This window comes from Lygodium microphyllum, chromosome 2, assembly GCF_053477565.2.
Source record: "Lygodium microphyllum isolate KBCC chromosome 2, Lygodium_microphyllum_v1.1.10, whole genome shotgun sequence".
NCBI lineage: Eukaryota > Viridiplantae > Streptophyta > Polypodiopsida > Schizaeales > Lygodiaceae > Lygodium > Lygodium microphyllum.
This window is the reverse complement of record NC_141136.1, coordinates 52,253,455-52,278,456: the sequence shown is the minus strand read 5'-3', so window position 1 is coordinate 52,278,456 and position 25,002 is coordinate 52,253,455. Positions and strand designations below refer to the sequence as shown.

General features: G+C 42.5%; 1 protein-coding gene across 6 annotated transcripts in view; it reads right to left on the bottom strand.

Annotated features, from left to right (window-relative positions):
- MLH3 (MUTL protein homolog 3) overlaps positions 1 to 24,368 on the bottom strand; it is a 160,882-nt gene extending 136,514 nt beyond the window's left edge. For 4 of the 6 annotated variants that reach the window (XR_015693202.1, XM_087693495.1, XM_087693532.1 and 1 more), the window contains exons 1-5: positions 24,096 to 24,314; positions 9,725 to 9,776; positions 9,596 to 9,643; positions 6,786 to 6,940; positions 6,620 to 6,677 (exon numbers count right to left, since the gene is read on the bottom strand). Coding sequence is in view for 5 of the 6 variants with exons in the window: in XM_087693495.1 (XP_087549621.1) it covers positions 6,620 to 6,677; positions 6,786 to 6,940; positions 9,596 to 9,643; positions 9,725 to 9,776; positions 24,096 to 24,221 (439 nt within the window). In the remaining variant the exon portion in view is untranslated. Of the gene's footprint in view, positions 1 to 6,619; positions 6,678 to 6,785; positions 6,941 to 9,595; positions 9,644 to 9,724; positions 9,777 to 24,095; positions 24,315 to 24,353 lie in introns of those variants that run through there. The other 2 variants (XM_087693505.1, XM_087693522.1) reach the window with 2 other exon arrangements.
- Positions 24,369 to 25,002: the final 634 nt, after the last annotated feature.

Genomic DNA, 25,002 nt, shown 5'->3' with positions numbered 1-25,002 from the left:
AGCTACACATGAGCCTTCCCTTTTCCCACTCTCAACTACTCAGGTTCGAGAAGCCACCTTTGGGAGTTCTTCGACACCTTCAACACCTAGATACCTCCTTCGGCATGACCAACGATACTTTATCATCAGATGATTCAGAGTCCATGATCCATGAGTTTTTAGATTCCCTATCTCTCGCAGAGAGGGATTCAGAGGGGGATGTACTTCCTTTGCCTTCTATGAGGGGTCTTCCTCCTTCGACTTCAGAGGGGGCCCCTCCATCTCCACCCTTAAAGGTGGCACCCACTCATCATGAAGTTCTTCACCAATCATTTACTCTTTTGGGATGGCTATCTTCGAGCTGTCATTTCTCCTATTGATATCCAAGATCTTCAGAGACCACTTGATCAAGGCCTTGAAGAATCGACCGCAACTTGGTAACGAGGCCTTTGAATTCCTTCCGGCATGGAGTTACGAAGCCAATGGCTTCTCTCCCGAAGTGGAGTCAAATTCTACACTTCATCTCGTCTATTGTTCCTTACTACATGTTACCTTTCGCGTAGGAATCTTGGATCTCTGAGATTCTCCACATCTTCGTATCTCTCTTCTCTCCTCTTTTTTCATCCCTTTTCGGGCCTGAGAGGGGATGTTGAGAAACCACTTCTTCAGTTTACACACTTCATTTGGGATTTCACACTAACAGCCCCAAAAAGGACTGGTGTCTGCATTCTAGTCATTTTCATTAGTGGGAAACCACTCAGTGATGCACTATCTCTATAAATAGGCCATCAGTTCATTCATTCTCCATGCACTTCAATCATTCTTCACCCCTCTTCTTTCATCACTCCAACACTCTTCCCTTCTCTCTCCATCCATTCCACTACCCTCACACTCCTTTCAGTGGACATTGCATTTCGTGGCTCGTGGCCGCCTTCCACCTTCTCAACTCTTTGCTTCAAGCACCCTATTCCATCATCAAGTTTTGTGTTTCGAGCTTCCCCATATTTGGCGTCAAAATTCATACATTGGCGATAGCTTATTCTCCCTTTAGGCATCATTCATTGTTGCGTTTGGCTACCTAATTTGGCGTTATCATCCTACACCTAATGTCAACATCTAGGCTGCTCTCCCTACATTTGAAAGCTCCGACACACTCTAAGACTTGTGTTTGCTGCCCAAGCCAACTCCCTGGCATTTGAGGACTATGGTTTGCTCCCTTGAAAGCTAGTGATCATCTTTCTCATCTCCAACAACATCAAAGGACTATAGTTCACTCCCTCAACACCTGTCATTGACCTTCTAGTGACTGTGTTTCGCTCCCTTCACTGTGCAAATTCCCCACAGGTATTGCTGCCTCATTCAAACAGACAGTGCAGATATCTTCTAAGCTTCAACTCCGTTGTATTAGCTTTTCTTCCTATAGCATGATTCAATGCATCATCACCGTATTCTTGTGTTTCTAAGTTTTTCTTCTCTCTTAGTATTTGTCATACACACTTTGTGTTTTTCCCCTCTTAGTATTTGTCATACACACTTTGTGTTTTTCCCTGCAAACCCTACTACCTCTCTGGTCTCTTAGTTATTTTTTGACATGGTATCAAAACCAAAGGCACTTAGTGAGCCACGAAGATCCTCTATATTAGAGAAGGGAAAGAGAGATTGTAAATTAGGCATCATCTACCGATTTCCTTCCTGCTATCACATCACCAAGAGACAGAGATACTCTTCTCTTCCTCTCCCTCCCTCACTCCCTTTTACAAGTTGACACTCTGATGCTATGACTTCTCCACAAGCAAATGGACAAACCATTAGGTGCTCCTCTTCCAACATCATCAGACCTCCCACTGATGCTTCCTCACACCGACCTTTGCTCCCTACACCGCCACAGTATATGCATCTTCCCCCATGCACTCGTCATGTCACCTCTCCCTTCTGGTCCACAAAGTTTATGCTACACTAGCTTTGAGATTTTTATGTGAAAGGCAATAAGACACATCCGATGCGCACTAAGTCCTCTCGAGCAAAAGGAGGATCATAAGGTGCCATGGCCTCCTCACGATGGCCGCAATGAGCTACAAAGGTTTCTTCTATTTTTTCTAGGGTTTCAGGAATGGCACCTCCACAACTCGTAGTTCTACAATGTGCTCCACTGAGAGACAATGATTATCAGGTACCATCCCCTTGACAATCCGCTCCTTCGAGAGATAGTGCTGTTCAACTCCTTCCATTACTTCGTTTTCGTAATCCCCTCCATTCAATTGCCCACCCTCAGCTCCACATGAGCATTCCCTTTACCCACCCTCGACTATTCAAGTTCGAGAGGCCAACTCTAGGAGTTCTTCAACATCTTCAACACCCCAGATATCTTCTTTGGCATGACCAATGACACTTCCTTCATCATCAAATGATTCGGAGTCTGTGATCCATGAGTTTTTAGATTCCCTATCTCTCACATACGGGGATTCAGAGGGGGATGTACCTCCTTCGCTCTCTACAATGGCTCCTCCTTCTTCTTTGGCCTCAAAGGGGAGCCCTACATCTCCACCCTCAAAGGGAGCATCTACTCATCATGAAGTTGTTGAGATATCAAGCTCCACTTGTGATATGCCAGGGTGACCGTTGTGCATTTATGTCACCGACGTGTCAGTTTGCAGATGCGGTTGGTACACCGCCCATGAATAATAGCTACATGATAGCTATCCTTATCTACTCTAGTTCGTGGCTCAGTTAGTATGCCACCTTAGTTAGTTGAGTTTGGTTTGAGACCCATATATAGGGTTCTTCTATTTCTTTGTATAAGAGTTCTTTTGGCTTACACAACTAAGAAGAGGAAAACAGTTTTCAGCCTCCACCTTTGTGTGTATTCCCCCATTGTGCAAGCAAGAAAGCTACAAGTGAGACTCCTTCCTTCTCTCCCACAATCTTGACAGAAGTTCGTCGCCCACCATTTACTCTTTGGGGATGACTGTCTTCAAGCAATCATTTCTACTATCGATACCCAAGATCTTCAAAGACCACTTAGATCGGGGCCTTGGAGGTTCAACTGTGACTTGATGATGAGGCCTTCGAATTCCTTCCCGCATGGAGTTACAAAGCTAGTGGCTTCTCTCCCGAGGTAGAGTCAAGTTTCTACACTTCATCCCGTCTATTGTTCCTTACTACAAGTTACACTTCAGGTGGAAATCTTGGATCTCCGAGATCCTCCCCGTCTTCTATCTCTCTTTGCTCCTCTTTCTTCATCCCTTTTTGGGCATGAGAGGGGGTGTTGAGAAACCACTTCTTTCGTTTACACACTTCATTTCGGGTTTCGCACCGATAGCCCCAAAAAGGGCTAGTGTTCACATTCTAGTCATTTTTGTCAATGAGCATCTATTACTAGGCTGTCACTTCATTTGTTCTTCATCCACTTCACTCATTCCTCACCCCCCTTCCTTCGTCACTCCAACACTCTTCCCTTCTCTCCAACCCATCCACTGCCCTCACAGCCCTTCCAACAAACGTTGTGGTTCGTGGCTTGTGGCTACCTTCCACCTTTTTCACTCTCTACTTTAGGCACCTTGTTCCATCCTCAAGTTTTGTGTTTTGGAGCTTCCCCCTATTTAGCATCAGCATTCATACATTGGCGATAGCTTTTTCCCCCTTCAAGCATCGTTCATTCTTGGGTTTGGCTGTTCAGAGGCTCTTCCCCCTACTTGGCATCATCATCTAGCTTGGCGCCAGTACTTTCCTACCTGGCATCATCGTCCAACTTGGTATCAGCACTCTCCCACCTAGGGGTTGTCATCTAGCACCTAGCATCAGCATCTTGAGCCCCAGGTATTTGCGTTTTGCATCCTAAGAACTTCTTCCACATCTAGCCTCATCATCCTGCACCTAGCATCAGCATTTGGGTTGCTCTGCCTATGTTTGACAGCTCCGACATACTCTTGAATTTGCATTTGCTACCCAAGCCATCTTCCTTGTCATCTAAGAATTGTGGTTTGCTCCCTCAACAGGTGGTGATCATCTTCCTGATCTCCGAGGGCATCAGCGGACTACAGTTCACTCCCTTGACAGATGTCCTTCACCTTCCAATGATTACTTCAATAGCCCACTACTCGAAGTATTGCGTTTCGCTCCCTTCATTGTGCAAATTCCCCACAGGTGCTGCCCCATGATTCAGACAAGACAGTGCAGTTATCTTCTAAGCTTCGGCTCCACTGTATCAGCTTTTCTTCCCATAGTATGATTCAGTGCATCATCACCATGTTCTTGTGTTTCAGAGTTTTTCTTCTCTCTCAGTGTTTGCCATACACACTCTGTGCTTCTCCCCACAAACCCTATTGCCTCTCTAGTCTCTTAAGCCATTTTTTGACATTTGATACTGTGAGAGTGCGCTACCGAAGAGGGAATACGAACACGGAGGGAGAGAGAGAGAGAATGCAGAAAATAAGGAAGAGAAATCTGCACTGACTAAAATGAATGCTGAATACAAACGCGAAGGCGGAAGGAGACTGATCAGTCCCTGCACGCAGCCCACAGCGTCAGTGAGGGCACCAGATCAGGCTGATGATGATGGCAACACCACCACGGGGGAGAAGGAGTGTCGCAATCTGCAAGAAGACAAGTGATCAAGTGGGGAGGGGGGCTGCCTATAAATAGGCAAAAGGACAAACCCTAACCCTAACCCTAAAATGGGAGCAAACCCTAAAAGCCCTAAAATGGGCGCCCCACAACAGTGACCAAAAAGTGGCCGGGCGGGCAGCCAAAAAGAAATACACATCCTAAGACAGCCAGTCGAGAGTGACTAGCCTCCCCCATCATAACACATGACAGACATGTCAAAGCTCCTAATGTCCTCGTCTGACTCAGACTGAGGCTCACAGGCAGGAGATGACAAGGCATGACAAACATGACTGCTAACAGATACATCTAAACTTCTTTGCGTAGAGAAGAAGAATACACACCTGAACAAAAGATGCCATCATATGCATCCTGGGGCCAAAAGGATATGTCTTATGGGAGACATGAGAGAGAGGGAGATGGCTACTCGGATGATCAGACAAGAGAGGGCTCCCATTCAAAACAAGGCTCGGAATTCCATCTTCGCAATGATCACATCGTCTCTCAATGGGAGTAGGAATAGACTCGTCATTTGAGTCATCAAAGCCTTGGAACTGATGATATTCCATGTCTCTAAACCTAGAAGCACACTATCTGCTGTGGTTGGCTGTAGAAGATCCCGAATAGAGAGAATAATCAGCTACACCCCCAAAAAAACAGTTGTAGATGTCTTGCCTTTGTCAAAAGCACTTGTAAAAGCAAAAAATCTGTGTTTTCTGCAGTAAACAGCAGGCTGAAATTTTTCATTTTCAGCAATAGGGTGATCTTCTCTGAAGGAAACTCTCTTTGGCGATGATACCATGTGAGAGTGCACAACCGAAGAGGAACACAAACATGGAGAGAAAAGGAGAAGAAAGAATTCAGCAGGAATGAAAGAGAAATCTGCACTAAATTGGAAAGAATGTTGAATACAATGATGGACTGATCAGTCCCTGCACACAGCCCAAAGCATCAGTGAAGGCACCTGATCAGGCTGGAAAATGATGACGGCACCGGAGATGGTAACAGAGACAGTGTGTACAGCCAGCAATTCTTGCAAATGAGGGAAAAGAGTGCTACAATCTGGATGAAAACCTGCAGAGACAGAAAAGAGATGATTTGCCCAAACTAGTAAGCTGGGTATAAATAGCCAAGCCCCACCAAATCTGGCTGACCAGCAGCCTGGGGGCTCAAATATGCAGTCAGCCAGATAAAAACTGGCCGATAGCTCCATCTGATGCACAAAATGCATCAGCCAGATAAAAACTGGCCGACCAGCCTCATCTAATGCACAAAATGCTGCCACCCTCTGTAAAATAGACTGCCCTGCTCCAAACATACACATACTGACCGCTGGCCACTGCAAAGGCTGAGAACTGGCTGCATGCATAGTGTGAACTCACATAAACTGTGAAAAAGCAATGCACAAAAACCGAGTGCTCTAGAGCAGTCAGATCACCAATGTCCCTGTCAGACTCTGACAGGGCTCACAACCAGGAGATGACAAACTAACAAAATGTTGCAGGCTAGCAGTCTTGAGATCTAGTGCTTGCTGGCCAGTTTGAAGTGCCCTTGAAATCTCAAATTTGTAACGTAGAGCGAGGGGCACTAGAGTTTTGGCAAACAAGTGTCAATGTTGTTTGTAGGAGCATCCTAGCTCCCTTCTGTTCTCTTTGCTTTCAGATTTACAGCAGCATTATAGTTGTGTGAAACATGTCGTTCTATTGCAGGTAACTTTTCATCATTCCAACATTATAGCCTAGATAGACTACTCAATATCATCCCAAAAAAGAAAAGTTTCAACTAACAAATTTTTTTAAGATATCCTGCCTAGCAATTAACAAATAAAAAACTAAAGTCTCTTGAAGCTCTGATTAAGAGGACCATGTTATGGAGCATGGGTGCATAATGACAAGCAGGAAAAGACATGCAAGCATGTGAGCCTAGCCTTTTTCCAAATGCAAAAGCCCCAATGAAGTCCTCAACATCAAAGTATATTTTCAACTGACAGATGTTTTGAGATGTTGTGCATATCATGTGATAACATCAAAGTACTGACCTGTTGTACCAGGAGCTCGTTGTTCACTACAAAGTCCCATTGACAATTTCTTACAACCCTGCAAGTTTAGACTCAATCTACAGAAAGAACCTTGTAGTAGCTCAGCCAAACCTTAAGAATATGGCACATCCACCTCATAACCATTCCATCTTATGTATAAAGTCACCTTGATAATTTTCTTGTAAGTGTTAGGGCATCCTCTAACACGAGATGTGATTTCCAAGATAGAAACATTTGAGAGGGAGCTTAAAGCTTCTCCACGGAATCCTAAAGTTGCAATGCCAGTCTCCAAATCTTCCAAGCCATGGAGCTTTGAAGTTGCTGTCCAAAAACCCCCCAGAAAAAAAATCATAATTAAATTAAAAAGTAATCGACTCCGGTGAAAAGTGAGGACAGACGAATTCTGTGCATAATCAGAGACTTCAAGGTCATTGAACAACTGTTACAACTCAACTGCTGTTAAATCAGCGATAAAAGACTCAGCTTGCATAGATCTAGCATGTCTCACGTTCAAGGCTTGTATCCAGCACTTGAGCACAGAAAGCAACCATGATCTTTATTTTCTTCTTACTTCTACACCATCCATCATTTCTTCTTCAAGGCAGTACTTTTTATGTACCAAAGGTGCATGAAGGTAGGCTGAAGCCATTATTTGAAAGAAAGTGAGGTGTGATCTCATCATACAGTACAAAATTATCAAAGCTCGCATGTAAAAGATATTGTGCAAGTGTGGATACTAATATATCTAGAAGGTTATAATATCTAAAACGGCTATGAAAAGCTAGATAAAATTGTACAGCTGTTAGCATAAAAGCTCCTTTGTATATGAAACAATAAAAAATGAGGAAAATTATTCTTATCCTATGAAAAGACTGAATTAATGGCATCACAAGTCAGTCTAACCTCCAACATCCATCTCTGGGGCCGCAACAAGATCTGTTCTATTATGTCAGCAGTGAGGTATCTGAATTGGCACATCCTACGGGTGCATGTGCATGCACAAGTGCAGAAAAAGAGGGATAGAGTAGAGAGGCAAATAGACCTGGTCTAAGGCAGGACACAACAGTAACTGTCATGGGCTGAGAAATGACACTGGTTCAAATGGTCCAAAGAAAGATCCTCCATGAGAAGCTTCAACACATTGTTGTTATGTTACTGAGCTTTTGAGCGTAGGGTTTGCAAATCATATGGCACTGTACCTACATGGGATGCTTTAGACTAGGTTGCAAAAAAGGGAAACACAACCAAATGATGGAATGAGAAGGGAAGTCCAAGGACACCCAAAGGCAAGTTTTAAGCCTTCGGAGCTTCGCACCTGATCTCTTCCTTGTGATCACAGGATGGTACTATATTACAAGGAGCTTGCATAGTGTACCTAACCACTTGGTGTATGCATGTGTTTTGTCTATCGAACTTTAATCAGAGAAGCATTGTGGAGGTGTAGTTCTCAGATGTTGCCAAGTGGAGGGATATCTGCCTATAGGCATCAGCACTGAAGGCAGACAAAGACCACAAAGCATGCTTTTGCTTGGGTGGTGGACCATAAACAAGGGTGTTGCCTATCAATGATCCAGTGATCGCGATCTATTTTAAAAGTGAGGGGGAGCTTGATGGTCATCCCTCTCTCATGCTTCTTGTGCTTTGCTTTCAATCAAATGAGATGATGGCCTGCTTGAGGGCAGAGGAATAGTGAGACATTCTATAGATCACCATCATTGTCAGCCATCTCTTCTTCTCCCCAAAGAAAGCATCAAACCAACTATTATTTTGTGTAAGGAGCCGAGGGGCTAACAAGGTTAGCATCACATGTAGAAAGCAGCAAATCCACAATTTGATGCACCAGAACCTACAGTGGAGAGCTTTCATATAAGGGTTCAAATATGAGAGTAACCAAAACACATTTCTTATTGTAAGCATGAATTCAGCCTTGCACCATGTGCAGTGTTAGGTAGGTGACTGGATAATTATCTCTATATCCAAGACAAGATTAATCACAACAGTGTACATGAGAAGTCTGAAACTCCATGACGACCTATTCTCCCTATTTCTTGAATTGCCTACTTCAAGAGCAGTTCATTCTTCAAGTGCAACGTTTTCAATATGAAATAAAAGTTCCTATCTAGGTGAATTCCAAATAATTATTAATGCTCTTTCACAACCCAGCATTATAATGTTTACGATTCTCCAACTACCCAAACTATAACTCATATCTACTCATAGTGATATATCTAAATTGGAGAAAAGTGCATGGATGACCAATAGCCGCTTTGTCACAAAATTGACTTATAAGCTAACAGTTCTCTTGAAACATACAAGGGAATAGAATCTATTCTACAGGGCCATTCAATTGAGAAACGTATAAGGGAATAGAATCTATTCTACAGGGTCATTCAATTGACTTATAAGCTAACAGTTCTCTTGAAACGTATAAGGGAATAGAATCTATTCTACAGGATCATTCAATTGAGCTTCTTAGGTATCACATATGAGTTAGAAGTAAGAGTTTTATGAAATTTATGAAAAACAACAGAAATTTGAGCTTGCAGGGGAGCTCCCACACACATGCAAGAGGCTACTCACAAACTCTATGCTATTGAGCTTCATTTACATGCTATATTCAGGATGACCATATCAATTTCTTTCAGAGGAACTGGTTGAACTTGAAGGCAGAACCCTAAGGCATTCTAAAGAACATCTATAAATATCCCAACATTAACCTTTACAAGGATGTATAATGTATCAACTTAGAGAAGTACGAAAAATAAAAGTGCAAATTCAAAGTGCACAAAACTAAAGTGTAGATTTCCAATGAATTACCTATGTGACTCTATATCAATATTAATCCAAAGAAGCAGTAGCCCAAGAAAGGAGGTTTTATATGTCTCTCAAGACACAAGAAATCCAGAAAGACATGATTTACACTTATAAAAAAGGCCCTTGTCTGTTTTCAAAAGATACTATGGGGTATGATCTCACCATGTCTTTCACCAATCATTGTCAAATCATCCCTGGTAATCCCAAATCCTGTAGAGATCATATTTCTTACTAAGTTCATCTTCATCCACAAAGCTAATCAGGCCACCAAAGCTAGTAAATTGCCCTTACCATCATCTTCAACCTTGATGTAAAAGGAAGCCAAGTCAACTGAAACACATACCTATAAACACGCGAGAAGTCAATGAAACATCAAACGTGATCATTGTAAATACTTTTTTTTCAGGTTTGGGAACAGAAACTGAGACTTTCAAGTCTTCTCATTGTAAAGGTGATTTTCATTCTAAATAAAAATGAGCAAACACCTTCGCAGTATTACAAGTAAAGATTTTCATAATCCCACATACAAATATAAAGAAGAATAGTAATTTGCATATTCTGAATTTGGCAAAGAAGAGTCTGCATGTTCTTATCAAGAATGGGCACTAGATTTACTACTTAAGACAAGTATGGAGAGTAATCACACACAAAATATGACTAATCTTGCACATTGTGTACACTTAGTCTAATAAAATGCAGCCAGGCACTACTGCCAAGAGAGCTTCTCAGCCATCACGAAGAGGGTAAACAGCAGGCGACAAACATGCGCACAATGATAGAAGAGGAGGGCTCTTCACTAGCACTACTGCCTTGGGGTTTTACCCTAAAAAGACTGGGATTGGAAATCCAAAAGGATGTCTCCACAATTCTTCGGATGGCTATTGGCAGTTTAAGGCAACCCAAAGTTTGCATTACCAAAGTCCACGTGATTGTTGCTAATGTGGAATGCATTTTGGAGTTTAGAGTTATTAGGCTTGTAGGGCGGCCAAGGTATCAAGTATTATTAAGAACACCATGGATCTTGCAATCCGACTATCAAGTTGATATACCCGCTGATTGTCTGATTTTTGACAGCAAAGGTGCTAGACACATAAAATCACCATCAGAGCCGTTTGAAATACTCTCTTTCCGGTTGATTTTCTGTCTCTTCTCTCAGCAAATTTGGAAGTACTCAGCACTATTTTGCTGTAAACCTGATGACTATTGTAATTAGGGGTTTCTCAGCCACCTAGAGAAGCATCCCCATAAATTGGAAGCCCAGTCATCAGAGCAACTGCCGGAATTGAAGAAATTACAGCAGATTTGAAGGGGAGTGCATATCCACATTGAGATTGGCCAGCATGCAAATGTTCTCGGTTCAATCAACACCTCTTTGCATCATAATGAAGGACCAAGTTGATTCCTAATGTTGCTGGTCATTTGTGATGGCTCAAGAACTCCAAATTTGTAGAGACATCAGCCTACATTTCAGTGGCCAATCAGGTGTCGGTTGTCCAAGATCTAAGTGGTAAAGTATTAATTTCAGATTTGTGCATTTAATGATTGCTGTCATTGCTGTTAAACCACGTCGTTTACCACCCTATCCGAGAAGGAAGGCTTGTTTCATGGTTCCATTGCCGGGACACATCAACATCTTTGAGTAGGTGGACCAAAGACACCTACTTGCAAGCCGGTGCACTTGCAATTTGCTGCATAGTAACATGGGACGGGTTTTGGGGATGGAGACGAGAACGGGGACAGGGGCAGGAACTGCCATCCCTTGTTGCCATGAAGGGGGGGCTCTAACATGGGGACGGGACCATGACGGTATGGGACTAGGATGGGAAGCTTGAAAATGGCCATCCCTTGTTACTATGATTTGCTGAATTTTTTATCAGTTGTGTGCAACTCAACAAGCATGTCATCATCATACTATAGTGGTAAGGGTTCAAGTAATGATGATGCATCAGAATCTTAAGGATCTTTGAGCATTGGAAGAAAAAAACAAGAAATCCTCCATGAATGGAGGGAACCTTGACAGCTCGAGAGAGGGCGTCAAGGGACTTGTCAGAATGATAACTCTAACTGATAGGTAGTGGTGTGAACCCTCCAAGACTAAGTCCACAAAAGTGGACAAAAAGGAGCACCTGGCATGTGTCGGAAGAGATCATGGGCAATGGTACTATACTAGAAGCAAATGGCTAGGCAACCTTAGTGTGGGTAGTTGTGCTAGTGGATAGAGCTGGTGGGTGGACCAAGGGAGTAGGGAGAGGACCAATGGACTAGGCAAGAGAGAGGCATTGATGCAGGAGGTAGCATGGAGACATAAGAGAGAGGATGGTTGGTGCATGAGTGGTTGGGGTGGACTGAGAAGATGGAGACAAACTAGACTGTTGGGTAGGATGCCGTAGTGCTAGGAGAGGCTAGAGGGATTTGGCAAGTGGGGCACGATGGTGCAAGTGTAGAAAGATGGAGCAAATTGGCATAGCTTCAAGGTATGGCTAGTGGGCTTGACATGCAATCTGCAGAGTAGAATGGCAAGAGTTCAACTACTAGCACATGGAGCAAATGAAGCAAGAGAGCCCCCCCCCCCCCCCCCCCAAAGGGGTGGGGGTAGATGTCAAAAGTGGATGCAGCAATGAAAGCATAGAAGAATGCTGAAATATTGTTAAACAAAGACGAGAGAGAGAAGAGAAAGCACATTAAGACTGCAAAGTTGAACTCAAAGTTATGCTCGGGAAATGGAATCCATATATCACACACAAGACAATCTCATGCAACAATGAGTCATTGGTTGCATGGGCTCTGGCACCAACTCCCTCTCACCAACAAGGCATGCACTCGAATCTGCATGTGATGAATAACTACCTGTGGAGGAGGGAGGCCAAAAGTAATGCAATAAATGCATCAGATCAACCAGCATTTAATGCTGGTTGGTTAGCAATAAATGCCATGAATCTCATAATAATGACCACTAAAAAAATGCCAAAAGACATCTAAAATATCTGGCCCACTGAATCACATCCCAAACTCACTCACGAGCTCACTATACTACTAACACCCTCTCTCAAATCACGGGTGATCTAAAACAATATAGTGATCTAATGATAATGACTCATCGTAGTCCATACAACAAAGACCACCAAAATAGGACCATGGATACCCAAACAGTGGGTGATCAAGCCACCACCAAGGTGCCTCAAAGAGAACCTAATGTCGATGTTGATCGTACCAACACCTGAAAACAGAGAAGAACCATAATAGCTCTCGGTGTCAATCATCAATGCCTCATAGTAGCATACATAGCCATCCTGTCAAAAATACCTTTGAGCATATATGAACATGGATTTCCTTGCCTTTGACCAAACCACCAAAGTGTCCCCTCATGTAAGCTCGGACTAGCAGCCAATCTTACTCTCTAAGTAACAACCCATCATGAACCTGAAAGTTAATCCTATGTCCAAGATTTCAAAACTTGCCAGACTTAAATCAATGCATTAGGAAAGTCCCTCTTGAGAATCTGTCAACCTGTATACCTGTATAGATGAGGCCCATCTACCCCACCTCATCACCCTCTCACACTCCCTCTCTAGCACTGGAGGGTCGTGAGGGATAACTACATCACCTATACCAAAAAGTAGCAGCAGGAGCTGCCAAACCCTTCTTGCGATCTGAAGGAGAGGACCCTTCCACACATTGACCTTCACCTTGGCAAGAGGATCGGAGTTGGAGTCAAAGGAGAAGGATGACTCCACAAAGAATTCTATATCCTACTTCTTTGACTTCTCCTTCTTCTTCCTCAAAGCCACAAACTCTTTGTGATCCTTGCGCAATTGTCCCTTCTTACCACAGTGGTAACACCGAGCCTCAACTTCTTCTTCCTGTCACCCCTCTCTGAAGCTGTAAATACCTCATTGGCACCACCATACTAAGATAAAACCCTTCCTTGCAACCACAAAGAAGCCTCATGTTCACGCAACATCAAGGACATATGTGTAAAGCTCACTAGCATTGATGATGTCTAGGCCTATAAAGATTTGGCCACTCCATCAAAATCCAAAGGGAGCTTATAGAGCACAATCCCCACAAGATGAGCCTTTGGAATAGCAAACTGCATGTGACCAAGCTAATTCTATACCTATGTAACACGAAGTAAGAATGACTGGATAGTATCCTTCTACTCAAACTTCATTTGCTAGAGCTATCCATAGAGGGTAACTGCATGCATAGTCAAGAGAGCCTCGTACATCACCTGAAGCTTCGCCCATATCACTGAAGTTGTCCTACAAGAGGGGACCGCCAAAAGAACTTCTTTGGAGATACAACGAAGAAGAGTAAAATAGCATGGGTATCATCGGAATCCCATGCAAGCATAGCCTCCTCACGGTTGTCCTTGTTGAAATCTACTAGAAGAGGAGTGGGGTGCTTGGGACGCTTAGTAGCTCTAGAAACAGCGTACCCTAAAAGCTTCTACACAAACTATGATTTTATAATGGCACTCCATGTTAAGTAATCAAGGCCATGAAGTTTGTCATCAATAGAACAATAGGGAGGAGCCATCTGGAGAGGATAGGAAGAGAAGATAAGAAGTAGAAAGAGAGAGAGTACAGCCAAAGCATAGTAGAGACTGCACTAAACAGAGTTCACACACAGTGAAGAAAGAAGCTGATCACAAAAACAACTATTGCATGAGGAAAAATCAGATTAGACAGGGGGAAATCAATAAAAATCAGGAAGAGCAGCTTGTTAACACTATCACCCAACCTCGAGAGACAAGAAAACTGAAAACGCAGGTGCAAAATGTCAAAACACAATCTGTCACAGCATTAAATGCAGTTAACACAGGTTTGCTTATGAAAACGTAGAATTGGGAGCAGTAGACAGGCCAATTGACAGCAGATTGATGTTGCCCACGCTAAAAAAAGGTAGACAGCAAACACAAACGATCAGCAATCAGTAGTAGACAGCACCAGAACACAGTCCCTGAAATTTAATACCATGTCAAAAGTGGATGCAACAGTGGAAGCATAGAAGAATGCTGAAACAAATTGTTGAACACAAGACAGAAGAGAGAGAAGAGAAAACACAAAAACACTACAAAGGAAAACTTAGAGATATTGCTTGGGAAATAGAATCCATATACCAAACATGAGACAGTCACATACAACAATGAGTCACTCGTTGCATGGGCACTAGCACCGGCTCCCTCTCTCCAACAAGGCATGCACTAGAATATGCAAGTGATGAATAACTTACTATGGAGGAAGGAGCCACATAAATAGGCCAAACATAATTCAATAAATGCATTAGATCGGCAAGCATTTACTATTGGTCAGCCAACAATAAATGCCATAGATCTCATAATAATGACCACTAAAAATTTCCAAAAAACATCTAAAATGTTTGGCCCACTGAATCACATCCCAAACTCACTCATGAGCTAACTGTACTACTAACAATAGATTGGCGTAGTTGCTAGGTAGTGGACCTAGTAGGTAGGGCAAGATGGTAAGAGTTCGAGGAAAAGGGTTGACATAGTAGGAGAGGCAAGGATGGAACAGCTACAAGCAATGTCAGGACCCATAAGACTGTACGGTTGTCAATCATAGTATAGGGGAGTTTCGGAAACGGCAAAAACTGGAGTTTCGAAATTTCGGTTAGTTTTGGAAACAGGGGGAGGAGTTTTGAATTTTAGCGTTAAATCCATACATAGGTATTGTAATATATCAATGCACATAACACCACCCACTTAAATTTTACACAAAACTCAAAGTCTTCATGTCACATGAACTTGTCTTCATCTTCTCTCCATCTCTTTTATATCTTTTGTTGGCAGATTAGTCAGTTCATGGTTGAGTATGTGCATGTGGTGTAGTAGGCTAGGCACCATAGATATTTTAGGCATTTTATTTGTCAGTATTTATTGGGATTTGCCATTATTTGCAACCAGTCGGCCAGCATTTAATGCTAGTCGACCAATCATACTTTATGCCATTTATTTGGCCTATATATTATCAGGCTCCCTCCTCCACATTCATTTCATCACTTGACAGTTCTTGGGGAGAGGGAGCATGTGCCAGTGCCCCCACAGCCGGGTGACTCACATTGCTTCTATATTGTCTCATGTCTTGGTATATGGATTCCATTTCCCGAGCATACATCTGAGTTCTCATCTGTATTGTGTTCTCTCTTTCTTTTCTTTTGTCTTGTGTTCAGCAGTTTATTTCAGCACATGTTTATGCTTCCATTGCTGCACCACTTCTAACATGGTATCAAAGCTTAAGATCAGTGCTCCTGCTATGTTTTCTTGCTGATTTCAAGACTGTTTTCACCCTTGCTGATCAAGCGACTGCTGCTCCAGCCAAGCGACCTGTTTTACCTATGTTTTTTGCTGACATCAACATCCGTACAATCTGCATGTCTGTTTCAGCCTGCGTTTTGGTGCCTCTGCATCTCCTCTTGGCTGGGTGCTTGCATTATCAGGCCGTTTTTGCTGTTTTTGGCAATTTTTGACTGATTTTTTTACTTTTTGCAGCAACTTTTGTCTTATTTTGGTCAGATTTTGGGTTATATTATATGTGAACTCTTGCTTTTTGCAGTATGTGGTCATGTCTTGGTTGTGTTCCTTCTCCAAATATCTTCTTTTCTCTACTTCTCTTCTAAGACCTCTACAGCTGGCTCCACCATGCACATCCATTGATGACAAGCTCCATGGACCTGATTATCACACGTGGAGTGCGGTAATGAAGGCTTGGTTCATCCAGAAGCGGTTATGGTACATGGTTTGCGAAGCTATTGCACATCCTCACGGCCTTCTCCTGTTCCAGCTGATTTTAATGAAGACAACCATGAGGAACCAGTGCTTACATGGGATTCGGATGATGCCCATGCTTACTTGGCCTTACTGTGGTGTATTTCCAAAGAAGTCCTACTGGCGGTCACCTCCTGCTGGCAATGCTTACATGGGATTCAAATGATGCCCGTGCTTACTTGGCCTTACTGTGATGTATTTCCAAAGAAGTCCTACCGGCAGTCACCTCCTGCAGGACAGCTTCAGACGTATGGTCCAAGTTGCAGCTAATGTACAAGGCTCCTTCCACCATGAGGGTCGTTACTCTCTATGGCCAGCTCGAGCAACTAAAGTTTGAAAACAAAGATATGATTCAATCATTTCTACTTCGAGTTACCCAGATCCAGAACCAGCTTCGTAACTATGCAATTTGCCCTATTAGAGACACATCTTGTTGGTACGATACTCTACAAGCTTCCTCTGGAGTTTGATGGATTGGCGAATGCTTTACGGGCACAGACCTCTACGACTCATATCAATTTTCTTCAAATGTCCTCCATGTTGCTTGAGCATGAGGCCACTTTGCAACTACAGGAGCAGCTTCTGTCACATTATGGAGGTTTAGGTGAGGCTCTTGCAGCTTCAGAGGGGGGGAGGGGGGGTCGAAGACGAAGAAGTCGAAGGCCTAATGTTACCACTATGGCAAGAAGAGCCATTTGCGGAAGGATAGCAAAGAGTTAGCGGCTTCCAAGAAGAAAAATGAAAAAAAAGGAGCAAAAGACGAAGCGGGATGCAAACTCCTTCGACGAGTCATCATCTGCCTCAGATTCTAACTCAGATCCTCTGGCCAAGGTGAAGTCCAAGGTGCAGAATGAATCCTCTTCTTCGGATCGTGAAAAGGGCTTGGTGGCCCCTTCCTCAGCTGCTTTCTAGTGGTGGTGATGAGGTCATCCCTCACGGCTTTCCCGTGCCAGAGAGGAAGTGTGAGAGGATGGTGAGATGGGGTAGCCGCACCTCATCTATATTTCTATACAGATGCACAGGATCCAGAGAGGGACGTCCTTGACGCATCAACCAAAGTCTGGTAAGTTTGAATCCTGGAGCTCGAATTGACATCCAAGTTCATGATGGGCTAGTTATTTGATAGAGAGAGAGTGGCTTTCGTCTGGAGCTCAAATGAGGGGACACTTTGGCGGTTTGGCCAAAGGAGGGGAATTCATGGTCATTTATGCATTGCGGCATTGGTGACAGGATGGTCACGTGTGCTACATCAAAGGCGTTGTTGACGGACATGAGAGTTGCTATGATTCTTCTCTATTTTCAGGAGCTGGTACAATCGACATCGATATCAAGTTCTCTTCGAGGCACCTTGGTGGTGGCTTGCACACCCACTATTTGGGTATCCATGGTTCTACTCTGATAGACATCGCTATTTGTACTATGATGAGACATTATCGTTATATATTGTATTGTATCACATCACCCATGATCTGAGAGAGGGTGTTAGCATATTAGTCAGTTTATGGCTGAGTTTGTGCATGTGGTGCAGTAGGTTGGGCACCATAGATATTTTAGACATTTTATTTGTCAGTATTTATTGGGATTTGCCATTATTTCCAGCCAGTCGGCCAACGTTTAATGCTGGCCAACCAATCATATTTTATGCCATTTATTTGGCCTATATATTCTCAAGCTCCCTCCTTCACGTTCATTTTATCACCTGACAGTTCTTGGGGAGAGGGAGCATGTGCCAATGCCCCACAGCCGGTGACTCACATTGCTTCTATATTGTCTCATGTCTTGGTATATGGATTCCATTTCCCGAGCATACATCTAAGTTCTCATCTGTATTGTGTTCTCTCTTTCTTTTCTTTTATCTTGTATTCAACAGTTTATTTCAGCACATGTTTATGCTTCCATTGCTGCACCACTTCTGACACCTTCATCTCTTATATCAAACAAACTATTACAAGTTGAGGATTTCAAGCCTTCTGTCACTATTTCATAGCTATAGGTTATTAGCAAGAGTTGAGAGTTTGTAAAACCGTCTTAGTTATGCAAATCTTTATGTGACCACTTCCATCTTCTCACTATAAATGGCTTTACTAAAGAGAAATATGCATACAAACACACTAAAATGCATTGTCTCTTGACCAAAAACTAAAATACAAGTGGATAAAGTTTAAGGCCTCTCCTCACTAAACAAACCCCCCCCCCCCTCCCCCGCCAAGTGCCTTTCTATAGGCATCAACTTATCTAGGGGTTTTCAAATCTTGAAGCTAGTGTGCCTTCAAATCTTGAAGCATCAAAATTTCACCAAGACGTGAAATTTTGATGCTTTGCCTAGCATTTGATTAGAGAGTTAATCAAATGTGTAAATGTGGCTTGCACATGTGAGGTGCAGGTTAGTTATTGTTGAGTTAGAGATGCACTACAAGCTAATTAGAAAAACAAGCCCAAAACATGTAGATTACCAAAAGTTTCATTAAACATTGCACGAATCTAGAGAATTTATGTGTCCCATAAGCAAAACCCTAATTTGGGAGGATCCTTCTGCATCCATAAATAGGCAAGCTGCATCCTTGTCTTGCAGGTTTCAGCCATCAACCCTCTTCTACTAGCTATCAATCCCCAACAACTCTGGCTACGTGGTCTACAGCTATCGCCCAACCTCCCACTGCTGCCAACGATCACCTACCATCATCTTCAAGCGGTTACATTGCTGCGTTTACCAGTTCCAACCACAAGAGTATTGTGTTATGGTTTCCAGTCTACTGCCCTTCCATTTTCAGCATCGACCTTATTTGCGTTTGCATCTACAACAAGTCGTTTTTGCGTTTCAGCACTTTTCTTTATCAGCCTTTGCTCGAACTAGTGGTTACTGCACTCAAGATCCATCTCCGGTGGTGGACAAAACACATTGACACCTCCCTCAACCCGGACCCCACTCCCAAGACCCACCAGTTGTTGGACAACTCTACCCTCGAGCCTTCTATGCATTCTCTCATTCATTTATAAATTTGATTCATTCACTTCAAAGTTCTCTTTCTTCTCTGTTTGTGTTTGTGTTTTACATTTATGCATTTTGCATTTTGCGTTTTTTTTTTTCCTTATGCGTTTATGCATTTTGCATTTTTTTTTCTTATGCATTTATGCATTTTGCATTTTGCTTTTTTTTTTTGTTCATGCATTTTGCATTTTGCATTTTGCGTTTAGGATTTGCATTGTTGCATTACTATCAAGTTATTGTATTCAAGCTGTTTTCATACATTCTGTGTTTTCTCTATGCAAACCCTAGCATATCTTCACATGGTATCACAGCTAGTGCTCTTTTAAAGAGTATCCTATGGCTATCGTGGAGAGCTTGGTTTCGTGCGAGACACATAAACAATACATATCTCATTCATGATGGCTCAACTGCATCCATCTTTGAGTCCTCTAATGCTTTCTCCAGCTACTCCAATGGAGGCCTTGAGGAGGCCTTATGGTGTAGATTTGGAGGACAACGCTCCAACTAACCTTGCTTGTAGGGATCACTCGTCGAGGCCCAGCTTTTCATCTCATACTCCTTCACAAAGTGCATCTCAATTCGAGTACTCTGCTGACAAGATTGATTACCTCTCCATTGAGAAAAGACTATCCACTCAGGACACAGCCAAAAGTTCAAACTCTTCACAATCAAGCCAAGTAGGACTAGTCAAGGGCAAGTCAGCCATTTTTGGTGTTTTTCAGCTATTTATAGTAGCTGACACACTGGCTGGGCAGATCGCACTTTTCTATCTCACACATGCTCTATTAGGTGGCTGCAATCTTCTGTCTCCATCATGGACAGCAGGCTGCACACTCTCCATCTCCATTGTCGTCACCATTTCTGTCACCATCAAAGGTGCTATCATCATTATTCAGCCTGATCTCATGCTCTCATTGACACCTTGGGCTGCGTGCAGGGACTGATCAGTCTTCATTGTATTCAGCTTTCTTCTTTGTTCTGTCCAAATCATTCTTCTCTTCCTGTTTTCTCTTCTTCTCTCCTTTTCTCTCCGTGTTCGTAATTCTCTTCTCTTGTGCACTCTCATGTGGTATCATTGCCCACATGAGGACACGAAGTTTCGAGCCCAAGAGGAGACCACACTATTGCTGAAAAATCAAATTTCAGCCTATTGTTCCCTGCTATAAACACAATTTTTTTATGTTTCATAGGTGAGATTCGACAAAAATGGGACATCCACAACTCTTCCTTTGTAGGTGTTGCTAATTTTCCCTCCATTCAGGCTCTCCTACAGCACTGACGCCTTGGGTTGCATGCAGGGACTGATCAGTCGTCGTTGTATTCAACTTTCTTCTTTGTTCAATGCAAATCATTCTTCTCTTATTGCTTTCTGTTATTCTATCATTTTCTCTCTGTGTTCTTGATTCTCTTCTTTTGCGCACTCTCACACTTGCCACATTTAATCGAATGATGGATCACATCTTCATGCCACATAGGGGATTTGGAGGCACTTTCTTTTATAACATGATTGTCTACACAAAGAATGAGGCAAAGCATGGGCAACATTTGGATATTGTGCTCAATGAGTTATGTAAGCACATGCTTGTTATAGATGACAAGTGGACAGCAGTGGAAATTTCAGCATATGAGAAATTAAAAGAAAAGACGACTTCAGATCCTATGTTTGTGTTGTCTAATCTAAGCAAGTCATTTGTTGTTCAATGTGATGCATGTGGGAACAGCATAGGGGTTGTTTTAATGCAAGATGGCTAAGTTGTTGCTTATGAGAGTCATGTTTTCCATGGTGCAAAGAGGCTTTTGCACGTTTATGAGAAAAAGTTATGCAATTTTGACATGGAAACACTCTCCTAGGGGCTAATTTCACAGTATAGACAAACCATTTGACATTGTGCTACTTTTTGACTCAAACTAAGTTGTTTGAGAAGCACATGAGATGGGCCAACTTGTTATCCATGTTTTTCTTTCAAATTGTGCACATAGATGGGGAAAAGAATGTGGTGGCTGATGCATTGTCATGTAAGCCTTGGATTTCAACTATCAATATGGTATATCACACTGAATTGGATACTATAAAAGATCAGTATACTGTTGATTTAGATTTTGCAAATGTATATGATCAGCTTTGCAATGGCCAAAGGCATGAGCACATTGTGCTTACATATGGTTTTCTAATGATGCATGGACAGCTGTGTGTTAGAAAGCGGTTGAGGCCTAAGGTGAGCACTAAGAGTCATACTCCTCCTTACATAGGTCATGGATGCTACAATTAAGGTGGAGGAGCATTTCGAACCACTGAAGGAGCAGCCAAATAGTAACCTGCAGCAACTACCAAAGAATGCCCTACCACTGCCAACAACATTTGGCAAGAGGCAATTGCATATTCTAGGGTTGCCAACAGTAATTGACAACTTCCGTGGCTGTCTAGACAGGGCAATAGCTGATTTTCTCCATTTCTTCCTGACACAAGTTAGAATTTACTCTCTCTTCAGCATTCTCTCTCGTCCTCCAGCCTATTCTAATCCTTCCTCAACAATTTTCAGCAGATTCAATCACTGGAGGTGGAGATTTCGATGAACCTTGGAAACCGTCCTCAAAATTTAGGGCCTAGAGACTTGGATTTCAGTCATTGGAATCGTAGGTTTCAAGAGATTCAAGTGGTCCTTCAAGCAACAAACATTTGGGGCTGAATTTGTATCCAAGGAGCACAATTAAAGGCCAATTGCCAAGCAAACCAAGGGACAAATTGGTTTGAAGGCTTGTTGGTCATTTATAACAGCAAAAGGCACTTGGATTAGCCAAGTAAATTAAAAAATCTCAATGTACTCCATCCACTTGCAATAAAAGATAAAGAAATACTGCAAGAGGATCTAGTTTTGGGGACAACATGCTGTCCATTGCCCAAGACTAAGTGGTAAATTGTGCATTTCAGCTCATGTGCTTTAATTGCTATCTGTAATTATTGATTAATCAGGTTATTACCACCGTCTCTAAGGAGGAGAGCTTGTTGTTTCATCAGGTCCATGATAGGAGTGTTCAACATCGAGTGAGCTTTGCTCCTAGATGGTTCTCACACGTAGACCCTAAGAGATGTGGATCCAAGAGTGGCAAAAACTGTGCTGATGAAGTCCGCCAAGGAAGCATGCCAACCAAGGCTCTCAAAAACAAAGCCCATTTAAATAAAAAACCACCATAGGCCAAGGGAATGGAGAGGCCTCAAATGGATCACTCCTATAAACTCCGATTGGGGATGGGGGAACCCAATTATGAGACGATAGCCTCACAACCCTCTAGTGGTGCCATAAAGAACTCTTCGCTATCCACATAACTCTGAATGTATCTCTCAATCTTTTTCAAGAGCTACTCGACCTTTAGAGGGGATCTTCCTTCCATATATGAGGAATCGACATTGGACACAGGTACTTCACAAGTTTCCAAAGGCCACACAGCCTCCCTCACAAGATCAATAGCCTTGCCAGGCTCCCATCACAATGATTAAGGTCTCACAACAACAACCCACACCATTCGAGTGTGTGGATGAGGCTAGCAATGGACCTAGAGTCCAAGTGTAGTGATTACCCTAGATGTGCAACAAATGAGGACCTAAGTCCATTTCATAAGACTCCTTAACCATATATGAGTGCAAACATATCTAATTACCTAGGACCCAAGCTCAATGGTCAATGTTGCTATCACTCATCCTAGATATCCAAGGATGTGGGATAGTCACCACATGCTACACCAACCAAGCAAAACTCAAGCCTAGCAAGCCATTGATGATGTATCTAAGAGGTCTCCTTTTAGGCTAGTAATAGAACCACTGTGAAACGTAAGGAGGGTTACAAGCTTTGATGTAGTCACCTCTCAAGAAGAAGAAACGGCAGTACCTAGCAACAAATTTCAAGTTAGACTAGGGGGAAAAGTTTTATGCACAACACAATCATGGGCATACCTTCTCTTGCACACGAAAGACAATTTAGTAGCAAAGATTGTGGCAAACACAACAAACGTTTAATATCATGTTGGAATGAGACAATGGGGAAGTGAATGACCAAGATTAATGAGCATAGAGACAAAAAACTCAACGTGAAAGCATAAATGCAAAGAACACAAGATACACGCAAAATTATCCAACAGTTTTCAACATGACAATATAGAATAGTCATCACCATAGTGAAGAAGAAGCCAATGGTAGCCACCGATTCACACCTCCAAATGATGTAAACACGTATTAAGTGCCAAAACAACCTCTAACATAGTTAGCAAGACTCAAGTGTAGGTGGTGCTATTTTTCTCAAGGAGTAACCATGCACACGTAAACCATGATAAGGGGTTACCCCTTCTAAGCATTCACTTGGTTCAGGTGAGGACATTCTGATATACTCAGACTTCACTGCTCTTCTACCAACTTCACACCTCCAACTGATGTAAACACGTATTAAGTGCCAAAACAACCTCTAACATAGTTAGCAAGACTCAAGCGTAGTCAGTGCTATTATCTCAATGAGTAACCATGCACACGTAAACCATGATAGGGGGTTCAAACTTCTAAACATTCACTTGGTTCAGGTGAGGACATTCTGATATATTCAGACTTCACTGATCTTCTACCAACCCAGTGGTTGTCGCCTTGTGAGTTCTAAATAGACTTGTGAGCTCTAAATAGAGTGTTAGTAGAGTTTTCTGGTTGTAGTGTGTTCTAATAGCTTGTGCAGTAAAGGATTGAAAAACTATGACGGCATAGAACTGCATGAACAGGACAAAAGAATCACGTTCTTCATGATTATGCTGAATCCCAGTGCCTAACAAGGCTGGTTTTGATAATTGCCCTTGATATCAAATTGAAACTCGAATCACCTTCCCTTCCAGAGAAATTAGAACCTCACCATTTTTGCGCCAGCATCCAAACTGTTGCAGATGAGCTCCTCGACTGCTTGGGCGACGTCTGGCAAGAGAGAGCTTGATCGCAGATGGGCAATCAGGGACTCCGGGAGATATGCAATCGTGCCCATTTTTTATTCTAATGGAAAATCCCTGCTTACAGAACGAGCGATTCGGAGGGTACTGATCAACCAAACCTGAAGCTGCCGTTAGAAATGAAATAATAAACATGCCAACCCAGTTCCTGGTGCATGGGAACTCACCCTTATTAAGAATGTAAAAGCTCCCAGGTAGTGTTCCTGTGCGCCCTAGTCTTGCTTTGACAAAAATTTACAAAGCCCTCCAAAAGCATGGCCCTAAATATAATTGTGCTTCTACTATTACTAATCTTAAAAAAAGGAGCCAATACGGTAGTGGCACAAGTGGTTTGAGCGTGTGGGTGTGTACATGGGTGTGCGAGTTCAAACCTTGGGTACACCTTTGACCCATCTTTCAAGTCTCAAGCCTTTGTCTAAATAAATAAATAAAAGAAGGAAGAGAAAGATGATAAGGTGTTACAATTTTTGAAAAAGAGATGAGATCCAGAATGGAAGTATAATGCAAAAGAGAGGTGTTTATTCATATAGATAAGTGCTCTTTTATAGGTGTACAACAACACATATTAGGGTTTCCCACAGAGATAAGGTTTTGTGGTTAACTGCATTCACACGTGCAAGGTGCATGTAGGGAGACTCTTCCTTTACTAATAGGTACAAACTATAGGATAAAATAAATTAGGCTAGGCAATGTGTGACCTCCAAAGTACATCATGCATTTATGATTTTAACACCCCCTTTCAAACTCAAGATTGTAGGCATCTTCATGCATGACCATCTTACAACAGCTTGGTCACCATGACTTACCAAGGACATA